This window comes from Lissotriton vulgaris, chromosome 6, assembly GCF_964263255.1.
Source record: "Lissotriton vulgaris chromosome 6, aLisVul1.2, whole genome shotgun sequence".
Classification (NCBI taxonomy): Eukaryota; Metazoa; Chordata; class Amphibia; order Caudata; family Salamandridae; genus Lissotriton; species Lissotriton vulgaris.
In genome coordinates this window covers 761,944,395-761,958,267 of record NC_141694.1, presented here as the reverse complement: position 1 = coordinate 761,958,267, position 13,873 = coordinate 761,944,395, and the positions used below count along the sequence as shown (strand labels likewise).

The following is a 13,873-nucleotide window of genomic DNA, read 5'->3' as shown; positions in this document are numbered from 1 at the left end:
AAGGCAAGCCTTGGTTTAGGGGTCCATATCAGCCACTGAACTACTGTGTCACAGGAACATTGCCTTGCCTGAAGGACCATTAATAAAATTGCACTGCCCTCCGACCACTTTGTGAGGCATAGCAGACGGACATGGGAAACAAACAACTGCCCCAATGACCAGGCTGTTTCTTTCAGAAAAACAAAAACATGCAGAGTGGAGGCAAAACACATGTCACCCACTTGGCATGCTTCTTTGCCTGCATTGCAGCTCCATACCAGTGTATTATATTTCTCCCCTTGCACTGGAAACACACACAGAGATGAGGGATATTCCCTAATAATATTCCCCAGTGGTGTGCCTCTGTCTTGTATTTCTTGGTTGTAGGCATATTCACTACTCATTTACTATGAAGACAATCTCTTTGGCCCACACAGTAGTTGCCCTACTTTACCACTTAATTAACATCTTAATCATCTGTTCTGATTCTGAAATGGAGCTCCTCATTTCCCATCTTGGGTGTTATCTCAGTGCTCCCTCACCTATCTCCTCTTCTCCCCTCATCACATGAATCTTCTTTAGAAAGGGACTGTGGTACTGTGGTTCCGTGGTTACGAACTGGGTTCGATGGTTATGAACCCGTTCAATAAAGATCGTCGGAAATGGACGATTTTGGTTTCAGCAGACCGCAAATGGCGAATGTAGCGTGTCTGAGTGTTTTCGTATGAATCGATATAGGAGAACACTCTCTATTCAAGGATTTAGTTTGAACCTTCGGGTTCCATTTTGTATACGGCAGACATTTTGTGTGGTTGCCCTAACATAGGCCCGATGACTGTGGCCGAGCCAGTCCTTGAGACACGTACGCCTTAGCTGACTTCTGAGTGACCTGGCCGAACTGACTCCTAGCCCGAGGCTGACCTCGCTGAGCCAGTTCCTTGTTCAGCAGCTGGTCTGATAAAGATCAAAGAGCAGGACATGCCCGAGTTTATGGTACACTGCTCCCACCTTTCTATCTCCTTTCCAATCTGTTTCTGCCTTTCCTTTACGACATAATCATTAATTTGGGTCGAAGGGTTTACGATGGGTTTGTCCGGCCTGATCGAACAGGAAACCGGGAATGTGCGTGGTCATTTCTGATGGGCTGGACAACGGAAAAATGGGATTGTCTTTGACTGTTGTCATTCGCTACTTTTTGAAATGTTACACTGTCATTGGTCAGTTTTTTGATGCACCGAATGTAAATTGGAATGTTGCCTGAGGCTTGATTTTTGGCATAAAAGACCATGCTCCGCTTATCGAATTTGTGAAGTCTCTGACGAACTACCCGTGTGTACTTCGTAGATCTCTGTTCCTGGTTGCAGCCAATAAACTTTGGTCCTTGACGTCATCAAGAAGTATCCCGTGTCTCTGTTTGCCAAGACAGGGGAACTCGAAGGTTTCAGGCGTTCTCCCTGACGCCGCTGGGTTCTAAAAACCCGGTCCTTCAGTTGGCGCCCAACGTGGGGCGACTTCAGCGGTACCGGTCCAAGCCAGAGGTTCGTGAGAAGCTTCGTGTGAAAATTCTGGAGGAAGGCCAGCCACTTCATCGACCCCTGTATGTCGTCGTGGTCCGAAATTCGTTGCTGCGAGGTTTCCCGCTTTCCGACGGCTACGAAGACCTGCTGCCCTGACTGTCGCCCTGTTTTGGAGCCTTAGACATTTGTAGAGCGAGACGATTGACGGGTCTTCTGGTGACGCCATCGACATTTCAGTTAAGTATAAGCGGAGCGTCTCCCAGTCCTTAGTTTGTTTTGTATCCTTGAGTGGATAGCTTCGATTTGGTACCTGCAGGCCCCAAAGCCAAGGGATTCGTGTATTCACGAGACTATCATTTCAAGATTCCCCTTGTTGTTTGAAGCTAGACTAGTGAGCAAGATGCCTTGTTTTAGCAGTCTTAGAAATTTGTTTACTTGTGGTGCATTGAAGGACTCCCGGCTAGAGGATTCGTGTCCGGTTCCTCCGATCGGAACTCCTACATACGAGTTGTATGTGAAGCATGGTGTGGGTCCTATTACCTATAATGAGATATACGAAGAGTGACGGTGTCCTACAGTGGCCCCGTTACGGTAGTTTTGAAACTGAAATTCTAGATAACCTCGAAGTGAAGTTGTACAAGAAAAAAGCCCGGCCGGCGATGTTTGACTCTTTCCGCATATGGCGCAAAGAAGCCAAACAGAAAGAAATAAAATTAGCGAAAAAGAATAAGAGAGGTATGTCAATGGTGCAAGCTGCCATTGCGTACAGAGATAATGAAGAAGAGCAAGAAAGTGAGCAGATACTTAGAGTGAGGAAGTTAGCGGTAGATAGGTGCTATCCAGTCTTGCCGTCTAAAGAGCAGAAAGACGAAAAAGATCTTACGAAAGATCCTTTAATGTCACATCTGTTAAATTCACCGCCACCTTATGTGCAGAATGCTACGGCACCACCGCCACCAGCTGTGGCTGTGCAACTGCCGGTTGTTTTGCCTCCTGTGATTCCTCTACAGCCAGCTCCTTTGTCGGCTACTGTTCCTTTGGCGCAGCCTCCTCAGGGGCCGCCAACTTTGCCCTTTTCTACGACTGCTGCTTCTATGCCTGTCCCTACTGCTTCTGTGTTTGTTCCGACTTTGGATTCTTCTACTACTGTTTCGTCTCCCCTTGTTCTTCCGACTACTCCTTCTCCTAGACAGCGGATGACCGCTGCTTTTTCTGGTTTCCTGACTCCGTGGTTGGGACAATTAGGTATGTCTCCTGTGAGTGAGCGTAGACAGCTGCGTAGTCAATTGCCTGATACAGATGAACGAGTGGTTCTAGATCACATGGCGCGTAGATGGGTTACGTATGCGTCCCAGTACGATCTTGAGGGTATTATTGATGTTTTCCGGCAATGGGAGGCACCAAAGCAACGTTATGTTTTTGAGATCATGTGTGCGTTCCTCCATGAACAATGGACAAACGAAGTGGGTAAAGCACCTGAAGAGCTGTTCCGGTTACGTTCCGAATTTGCGAAAGGAACAATCCTGAGTCTCCTCGACATCGAGAGAGCGGTGTCAACGTTATTGTCATTCCGAAGTAATGTTCCTTCTGAACGATTGCTTGAGCCTGATTCGTTAGTTGGGGGACAAGCGCGTCAGTATCCGATGCAAGAGGTTCCTCTGGTATGGAGACCTGCTGATGCGACTGTTGTTCCACCTGTTGTTGCGCACTTTCAGAGAGTATGGGTACATGTTACATGGAAGCGTGCTGAAGTTTTAGCGCTTAAACAGACTTTGCCTGATCCGCGGAAAAATCCAGCGGGATATTATAAAGAGCTTACGCAAACAGTGAGTTCGTGCATTATGAATTTGGCGGACATAGATATGTTATTTGGGAATGTTGTTCCACAGCCCATCTGGAATGTCACTCGACATACAGATCATGATAATGAATTGGGTGATTCGTGGGTGAACCTTGTCGCTGCGAACGATAGACAAGTTGGAGGTGCTAAGCCTGAAAATATCATTACTGAACTTCCTGTTAGGATTATTACTTTTATGAAGACTTTGATGCCTGAAGTACGTGTGAATTGGGACAAGTTGTCTGCATGTAAGTAGAAGAAAGATGAGACTGTGTCGGACTTCTTCTCGCGTTTCGAGGAAACGTTCGTCGATCATAGTGGTCAGGATATGGCTACCGAGGGTGGCCAGAGGTTGTTTGTCGACAAGTTTGTACACAATCTTCTTCCTGAGTTATGTACTAAGTTGAAGGATTCTGAGAGTGCTTGGCCTGTTTCTACATCGGCGCAGATTTTAGCTACGGCTCAGTACTATGAGAATAGACGTAAGGATGAGTTAGAGAAAGCGGATAAGAAGACTAAGGAATTGAAGACTAAAGTTCTTCTACAACAAGCTTATCCGCCCCGTGTTAATAATCAGCGTGATTATCAACAATCACCACAGTATTCGAGGTACTCGCAAAAAGACGAGAATCCTCAACAGCGTTTTCCGTATGGCCCTAATCAGTGTGCGTATTGTAGAGAAGAAGGTCATTACAGGAATAGTTGCCCGGTTTTGCTGCAACGAGGGAATAGTGCTCCTGGTGTGAGAGGTAGAGGTGCTCAGCAAGCACCTAGAGGTAGAGGTCGTGGGCAGAACGCGCGCTCTTTGCCTCCACAAAATTCGATGAATAGTTTTGACCAACAGCAGAATTCGTCTGGTAGGACAGCACAGTACTATGTGGACGATTACTATGTTGAGGGTGATGAAGCACATGGTAATGATTGTTAGGACAGCCATGGACAAAGAGAGGGAGTTGTTTCAGTTCCAGTAGATCAGAACGGACCTTACGTTGAGGTGATTGCAGCAGGTGTGTCAGAGCCTTTTCTGCTAGACACTGGTGCTACGAAGAGTTCGATTATGCATTCTAAGCTCCCTGGCGCACCTTTGTCTGGCTTTAATAATGTTTCTGTAGGTTTTTCTGGCGCCCCCGTTATGAATCCGATTTCTGCCCCATTGCCCCTTTCTGTTGGCCCTCGTAGGTTTGAAGCACCCCTTCTTTTGACTACAGGTTGTAATGAGAATTTGCTGGGTTTAGACTTGTTGAAGAGATTGTATGCGACTTTGTACTGTTCTCCGTCAGGAGTACATCTTACTTTGGGTGAGAATGTGATCTCTCCAATATATATATTGAAGGATCGTCTTCCATCGGAATTGTCTTCATTACCAGATTCACTGTGGGCTACGGGTCCGAATGATGTGGGCCTGTTAGATATTCCCCCATATGTTGTCACACTGAAGGTGAATGGTAAGTTACCGCGCATTCCACAGTATCGCATCTCGAGTGATGGTGAGCGTGCACTTTTAGCGATCATTTATGATCTGATTGATAAAGGTGTTATTGAAGAGACGTGAGGTAACGTGTGCAATAGTCCTGTTTTGCCGGTTCTGAAGAGAACTGATCCTTCACATCCTCCTGTATATAGATTTGTCATTGATCTTCGCGAAGTGAACAAGATTGTTGTTCAACAATTTCCTGTTGTGCCTGACATTACTGCATTATTGACTTTGATTCCGGCTTCTGCCACTTGGTTCTCGGTGATAGACTTGAAGAATGCTTTCTTCAGCATCCCGATTGCCATGGAGAGCAGGGATATTTTCGGATTCTCTTTAGGAGGACGAAGTTTCCGCTTTAAGCGTGCTCCTCAAGGCTATTGTGAGAGTCCATCGATTTACAGTCAAGCTTTGAAGACACAACTTGATTTGTTGGTTTTACCTGAGGGTGCAGCCCTTATCCAGTATGTTGATGATTTGCTAGTTGCCGCAGATACTGAGGAGATTTGTAAGGATGCCACTTTGTCTTTATTGCAACACTTATCTGATTGTCACCATAAAGTTTCTCTCTCGAAATTACAATTCTGTCGACAAGAAGTTACCTACCTAGGTCACCTCTTATCGAAGGAGGGAAGGAAACTGACCCCAGAAAGAATTCAAGCCATTGCAAAAATGAGTGTCCCCACGACACAGAGAGAAGTACATGAGTTTTTGGGTATTACGTCGTACTGTAGACAGTGGATTCCCAATTTTTCTCTGTTAGCGAAGCCTTTGATAGCTCTCACTCTTAAGGATACTCCAAATCCTATTCTTTGGACTGACGAATGTCAAAAGAGCTTTTCTGAACTACGTAATGCGCTGTGTTCGGCTCCTGTGTTGGGTACTCCCAATTACAGTAAGCCTTTCACATTGTATGTCCACGAGAGAGAGGGATGTGCATTGTCGGTTTTGACTCAGCAGTTTTGCGATAAGCAACGCCCATGTGCGTACTTTTCGTCGACTTTAGATCCTGTAGCTAGAGCGTTGCCAAGTTGCTTGAGAGCTACGGCAGCAGCGGCTGTTTCAATTCGACAATCTGCTGGTTTGGTTATGGATAATACGTTAGTGGTCATGGTTGCACATGCAGTGGATACCTTGTTGAATTGTACGAAGACATAGCACTTAACTTGTGCTTGGTTGTCAGGGTATGAGCTGACATTGTTAGCGAGTCATGTGCATATAAGAAGGTGTAATACCTTGAACCCAGCTACATTGTTGCCGATTTCGCTTGAGACAGATGACGATAGTGAAGAACAGCATGATTGTTTTCTAAGAACCGAAGAAGAGACGAAAGGGAGAATGGACCTTAGGGACACTCCTCTTCCTGATTGTGAAAATGCTTTGTGGGTTGATGGTTCGTGCTTTAAGTTGCCGAATGGTGATACGACTGCAGCCTACGCTGTGACGACTTTCCATACGGTTGTTGAAACTGCACGTATCCCACATAACTCCGCACAAGCGGCTGAATTGATTGCACTTACGAGAGCATGTGTGTTAGCGAAAGGAAAACGAGTGAATGTGTACACGGATAGTCAGTATGTGTTTGGTGTGGCTCATAGCTTTGGGCGTTTGTGGCGTGAACGTGGATTTATGACATCGCATGGTACGAAGATACAACATGGACAACTGGTGAATGAACTCCTTGAATCTCTTACGCTACCACTGCAAGTCGCGATTGTGAAATGTAGTGCCCATAAAAAGGTTACGGATGATGTTGGTCGTGGTAATGCATTTGCGGATGAAGTTGCGAAAGAAACTGCTAGGAATATGATGAGTCGCATGTATGTTGCGGGTCCGGCGAGATGGGTTCCAGAGAAGAGTATGTGTGAAGATACTATTGAGAGTGTGAAATCTATTCAGAGTGAGGCCACAGAGAAAGAGTTGGATGAATGGAGAGAAAGTAAGGGTAGATTGGATTCAAATGGTTGTTGGATTGATTTGTCAGAACATCAGAGATGGTTGTTGCCTAATGCGTATGTGCTTCCGGTTGTTACAATGGCTCATGGAATGGCACATATTAGTGTGAAAGGGATTTGCAAGTTGTTCGCCCCGGTTTGGCAGAATGTGGGGATTCCCAAATGTGCAGAGAATTTGGTCAGAAACTGTATGGTATGTTTGATGCATAATCCTGGTAAGGGAACTCCAACACCAGCTGGTCATTTTGCTCCTCCTACGTATCCTTTCGAGGCCTTGCAGCTAGATTTTATCCATATGGAGAGATGCAACAACTTGAAATATGTGTTAGTGGTTGTCTGCTCTTTTTCTAGATGGGTAGAAGCTTACCCCCTTAAGGACAACACTGCCTTGTCCACAGCAAAAGCCTTGATAAAATAATTTTTCCCAAGATTTGGAATGCCGAGAATTACCTGGAGTGATAATGGGAGTGAAATTGTGGGTCAAGTTATGAAGAGAGTGTGTGAGGGTCTCGGGATTAAGCAGAAATTCCACGCTGCAAACCACCCCCAATCAGCTGGTTTAGTCGAGTGCTATAATGGCACTCTTAAGTTGAAATTGGCCAAAATTCAAGAGAGCACTGGTTTACAATGGCCAGATGCCTTGCCATTAGCACTTCTGTCTACAAGGATGACTATGCATTCACGAATGGGTTTGAGTCCGTACGAGGTTGTGTTTGGTCGCCCAGCGAACATTTGGGGCGTACCAAGACCAACGAGATTTAGAGACCTCGAGTACCCTGTGCTGCTTGATTATTTGCGTGAACTGACAACTAAAATGAGTGTTTTACGCCAACAGGTGCATGACAGTCTTCCACAAGCTTCAGAGGATCCAGGGCACTCCATCGAACCTGGCTCCTGGGTCTTTGTGCGTAACTTTCAGCGGACCAAGAACGAACAGCCCCGCTGGACTGGGCCCTACCAAGTGCTCCTGTCAACAAGATCTGCGGTACGAGTGCAGGGTAAACGAAACTGGATCCACGGATCGCATACCAAAAGGGCACCTTTGCCCTTGCCTTACGATAAGTGGGTCCAGGAGGGACTTGCGGACTCTGAAACAGAAGTCGTCCCACGGTTTCTACCGTTCAGCGATGCTAGATTGATTGGAACGAACTCAGAGAAAGAAAGCGACAGAATTTTACAAGCATCAGTACCTCCTGCAGATCGATTGGACACTACCGAGCCTCATCTTTTGTTCGCTGACCAAGAATTAGCTGGAAGAAATCGCTATAATTTGAGATGGAGAGTCTTGGACAAATAAAAAACGAATAAAGATTGATATTTTTTTTTCCGTTTGCAGGTTAACTCTCCACCAAGGATCTACTCATTTTAGTTTTTTTTGAACCGCCATCCGGTTCTTGCTGCTAGGGTCGCGGTTGCTACCAGTCTTGGGAGTGCAAGCCTGAGACACTAGGTCGAGCGAGGGTTCTGTTGGCCCGAGGCAGCCTTCCTGGGTTTAGCAGAGGCACTCCTGAGCAGAATCAACCAACCACCGCGGGCAGCACATTTAGTTTAGGATGGATTTCTTTGAGTTGGAAAGACCTGTACAGACACTGACTTTTAGAAAATGAATATGCAAAATAATGTCGAAGAAATGTTTTTTTGACATCATGTTTATTTTTACTATTGAGCTTCATAATATTTATAGCTGGTTATGTAACATTTGTTTTTAAAATGACGGTTAATCCCACTGTGCAACCTACACCTTCACCCACTATTTCATCTCATTCTTTTCATCCTTTGCCTGAACATAAGGTAGTCAGACGATTGGAATTTGCTAGCAATTCCTTCATACAACTTCAGCACCAACACCAGTTAGTGATTAATACGACATACTGTTGGATTTGTGGTTTGATGCCTCATACAACTGATAAGGGTATTCCTTATTTAGTCCTGCCCTTTAGTTTCAATGGTTCGATTCGGGCTTACAGAACAATGTTTATTTATGCCCATAGCGTCTACCCTCTACGTTCACCGAAAGACAATCCAAAGAATAGTGCTTTAGCTAGAGGCATAGTCGACATGGTTAAAGGGACTAATGCAGTTGAGACTATTCCGAAAGATGAGAGACAACCATATAGTGGTTGGAACGTTACTGGATATGGAGTTAGTCTGAGTGTTAACCAGCTAGCGACAAGTTCTCCACTGATTTGGATAGTGCCCCATCGGGGCCACTATTGCCTGCAGGGCAACAGTAAGAATCCAAAGGCTCAGTTAGGGAAGAGTGTTTGCACTGAGACTTACGTATTTTCGTCTCATCTTCCCCAACGTTCTTAGCTGCTAAGGGTACCTACTTTGTTTGTTATGACAAAGCATATACATGGTTGCCCCCCGACTTCTCGGGCACATGTTTTGTTTCCTTTCTGTTACCTCCCACCTTTACAGCTGCCGCAGAGTACCATAAGATGAGAGTTGCTAGAGGTGTCTTTAGTCAAGAAGACACTGCAGGGCAAGAGTTGGGAGATTTTTTTCAGGGTTTTCTGCCACTCTGGGGACCTATGGTAACAGTAGGAATATTCGCCAGTTGACGAGAGTGGTTGAGTCCACCATAGTAAAAACTGCCGGTGCCCTTGGTAACCTGACTGCTGAGCTCCAGTCAGATAGACTTATGACACTTCAGAATAGAGTTGCCCTAGACGTTATTCTAGCAGATCGAGGTGGAATTTGTAAACTGATTCAATCGAGCTGCTGCGTTTTCATTCCAGACAACGCTCCATCAGTCTTCCAGGCCATTTCCAAATTGCATAAAATCTCCGATTCTGTCCATTTGGACAAAGGGGATTGGTCTTGGATAGGATGGTTATGGGGATTGATATCCACTTGGGGTTGGAAGATTTTGATGGTCATTGGGATGGTCTTAGCAATCCTCTTCATGTTCTGTCTCTGCGTGCAGTGTGCTCCTGCTATTTGTGGTCTTTGTGCCACTTCGTGTGCACGGAAACCTGTCCAGAGAGAGATACTCAGTAATAGGATGATGCTGCAGCGGCATATCGATGACCTGATGAACATAGATCCAGATTCAGATTAACATGGGTTTGGGTTTGTTGCCTATGATAGGGCAAAAGAAGGGTCTTTGGTTCCGTGGTTACGAACTGGGTTCGATGGTTCCGAACCCGTTCAATAAAGATCGTCGGAAATGGACGATTTTGGTTTCAGCAGACCGCAAATGGCGAATGTAGCGTGTCTGAGTGTTTTCGTATGAATCGATATAAGAGAACACTCTCTATTCAAGGATTTAGTTTGAACCTTCGGGTTCCATTTTGTATACGGCAGCCATTTTGTGTGGTTGGCCTAACATAGGCCCGATGACTGTGGCCGAGCGAGTCCTTGAGACACGTACGCCTTAGCTGACTTCTGAGTGACCTGGCCGAACTGACTCCTAGCCCGAGGCTGACCTCGCTGAGCCAGTTCCTTGTTCAGCAGCTGGTCTGATAAAGATCAAAGAGCAGGACATGCCCGAGTTTATGGTACACTGCTCCCACCTTTCTATCTCCTTTCCAATCTGTTTCTGCCTTTCCTTTACGACATAACCATTAATTTGGGTCGAAGGGTTTACGATGGGTTTGTCCGGCCTGATCGAACAGGAAACCGGGAATGTGCGTGGTCATTTCTGGTGGGCTGGACAATGGAAAAATGGGATTGTCTTTGACTGTCGTCATTCGCTACTTTTTGAAATGTTACACTGTCATTGGTCAGTTTTTGATGCACCGAATGTAAATTGGAATGTTGCCTGAGGCTTGAATTTTGGCATAAAAGACCATGCTCCGCTTATCGAATTTGTGCAGTCTCTGACGAACTACCCGTGTGTACTTCGTAGATCTCTGTTCCTGGTTGCAGCCAATAAACTTTGGTCTTTGACGTCATCAAGAAGTATCCCGTGTCTCTGTTTGCCAAGACAGGGGAACTCGAAGGTTTCAGGCGTTCTCCCTGACGCCGCTGAGTTCTAAAAACCCGGTCCTTCAGTACATGTGGCAAAAAAATGAGTTCATGCACAAATGCTTTGCAAATTATCTGGTAAAACAAGTGTCACTACAACGTGTGTTTACTGACAAAAATAGACTTGATTCCATTACATTTGAAATTTGTGTTCCTAATCTTTCAGATACCATTTTCAAATTGTTCCCGTCAATGTGAACCTGGACAGATCAGAAAATATTCCGACATCAGATGTTGCTACACGTGTGTCTATTGCTCAGAAGGTTATTACTCACCTGAGTTTGGTAAGTATGTGGTTTTTATATAGAATCTTCATTCTGTGAATTTTTGGGGAATAACAGAGGCAATGAAAAATTCAACTTTTTATGATTAAATATTAACAGTTGTGGTTTGATTCAGGTAGTGTACTGGAATATTCCCAATAAAACTTGCGCCAAAGTTAAATACCGATTCTGTATTTCAGGAATGACAATTTAGGGGCTATGCTTGATCAATTAAAAGTAAAAAAATCTAGTATGCAAGTATAATTATAGAAATATATATATATATATATATATATATATATATTCACTGAAAAAACCATAGGTTTCACACCAGTTATAGTTAGGAATTAGCATTTAAAAAACCTTACAAATTCACTGAAAAAACCATAGGTTTCACACCAGTTATAGTTAGCTGGAAATTTTACTGATATAAAACCATTGAAATTCCCACGTTATAGTTAGTCGGACTCACTATAACTTGCGCGTACAATGCACTGCTGATGACGTCACATATTACATCACTCATGACATGGTCAGTGACATCACTCATGACATCACTGATGACACCATCCAGTGAATGTGTGTCTTTCTGAAAAATAACTTTGTTTTATATATGTATTTGTAAAGGTCGATGGAAGAATAAATGTTTAAATACGTGTGTAAATGGATGTTTTTTTAAAAAAAAATTGGTTGGGTAACTGGCTTATTACGTGTATCTTAGTGAATACATATATTAGCGAGTATTGTTTAAATATTTAAATGTTTGTATCAGTGTTTCTCTTTGTGTATAAGTGGCTGCAGGGGTTGGTGACTGACTCACTGTTTGTATGTGTTTTGAAGACAGCATATGTGCAGGACTGTATGGGTGGATGAGTGTGTATATGTGTGTGTTAGTGAGTGAATGACTGTCTCACTAGTGTCTTCATTAGTAACGACATATGTTTTAATCTAGTATATGTGAGTATTGATGTATATAAGTGAGTATAGTATATATAGTGAGAGATTGTAGAAGTTCCTGTTTAAATAAGTATGTGTTTCTATAAGTGATTGTTTAGGAGAGTAAGTATGGGTAAGTTTCCTTAGAAGTAAGGTGGTAGTGTGTGTATAAATGTATATGCAAATAAATGGATGTTCAATAGTTTATTTGCATGTGTGAGTATGTGTGTGAGTAACTTTTGGATGACTGCTGATGTGTAACAGGATGTATAGGTGTATCACTACATATGATGAGTGAGTATATATGAGTGACTATATAGAACTGTTGGTGAATGAGTGGATGTGTATATAGATGGTGGAATTACTGAATTGGTTGTTGTTACTGGTTTGGGTATCTCCATTTTTTCGAAAATGTTTGTTTCTATTTTTGAATATGTGTTTCAAGCGTTACATTACACTGAAATTAGGTCTGTCACTCTGTCACAAGGATGGTGTCATCAGTGATGTCATGAGTGATGTCACTGACCATGTCATGAGTGATGTAATATGTGACGTCATCAGCAGTGCATTGTACGCGCAAGTTATAGTGAGTCCGACTAACTATAACGTGGGAATTTCAATGGTTTTATATCAGTAAAATTTCCAGCTAACTATAACTGGTGTGAAACCTATGGTTTTTTCAGTGAATTTGTAAGGTTTTTTAAATGCTAATTCCTAACTATAACTGGTGTGAAACCTATGGTTTTTTCAGTGAATTTCATAGGTTTTTTTAATGCTAATTCCTAACTATAACTGGTGTGTAACCTATGGTTTTTTCAGTGAATTTCATAGGTTTTTTTAATGCTAATTCCTAACTTTTTATACAGACTCATACCTATGTGTTTTTTAGTGAATTGCTAAAGTATGTTTTTGTAAAAATGAACACTATAATGTATATTGAGATAATATTTTTAATTTAAAATATTTTTTTTTTATATTTCACTTTGGTGCGCTTTCGGTGCGCGCACCGGTGCGCGTACCGTCAGCGCACTAACAAAAAAAAAGAAAAAAAAAATGAAGGAGGGACTGTGTAATAGATAGTAAGACAGATAAAAAGTGTAAAAGGAAGTAACTGAGAAAAGAAAAATGAATAAGGGAGCAAAAGAAAGAAGAAATAGGAAGAACACTAAAGTAGAGGTTAAGGGAGAATATAAATGGATATTGAAAGTAAAAAGAAGGACAGTTAAGTATGAGAATGACAGGTAGTGACGGAATCAGAGGAAAAGAATAGCAGCGATTGAGGGAAAGTAAATATCAGTGAATATAAGTAAAGAGGGGTGAAAGAGGGTACATATAAGTGAATAAGGGCAACACATGGGGAGTAATAGAGAGAAAGAAGAGAGAGAGTAAAAGAAAGACAAAAGGAAGAACTAACTGAACTACAGTACAATGAGTGTGAAAGAAAAAAAAATGGAGAAAGAGAAAGAGGGTTAGGAAACTAAAGCAGTGGTACTAAGAGAATATAAAAAAGATAAAAAGTGGTGGAAGGAACTGAGGAAATGCAGATAGTTCCTATTAGATTAAGAAGTTGTGAATGAAGTACAGTAAAGAAACAGCAATGAAAAAAGAGTGTAAATTAGTAAAGAGAGGTAAATAAGGGTGAAAAAGAAAATGAGTGCATAACAATGTGAACACAATATAAATTACATAATGCAAACTACACAATAACTTCTACAATATGTTACATTATTTATTTTTGCTGTTCTCAGAATATATTGAATTCCACTTAAATTAGTGAGTTCAAAGTCTTCATCATATAACAGCGGGAAAAAAAAAACACAATCTAAAAGATTGTGTTTAAAAAAACCCATTCAAACATACATCTCATATATGTACACTAATCTTTGATTCACTTACTTTTCCATGAGGCCAAGTAGAAGATAGTGAAGGTCCTTTTGGTA

General features: G+C 42.8%; 1 protein-coding gene across 2 annotated transcripts in view; it reads left to right on the top strand.

The window, feature by feature from the left end:
• Positions 1-13,873, top strand: part of LOC147707951 (G protein-coupled receptor family C group 6 member A-like) — a 451,952-nt gene that overhangs the window by 313,229 nt on the left and 124,850 nt on the right. For both annotated transcript variants that reach the window (XM_086926749.1, XM_086926748.1), the window contains exon 5: positions 10,901-11,018. In XM_086926749.1, the coding sequence (XP_086782875.1) occupies positions 10,901-11,018 (118 nt within the window). The remainder of the gene's footprint in view (positions 1-10,900; positions 11,019-13,873) is intronic.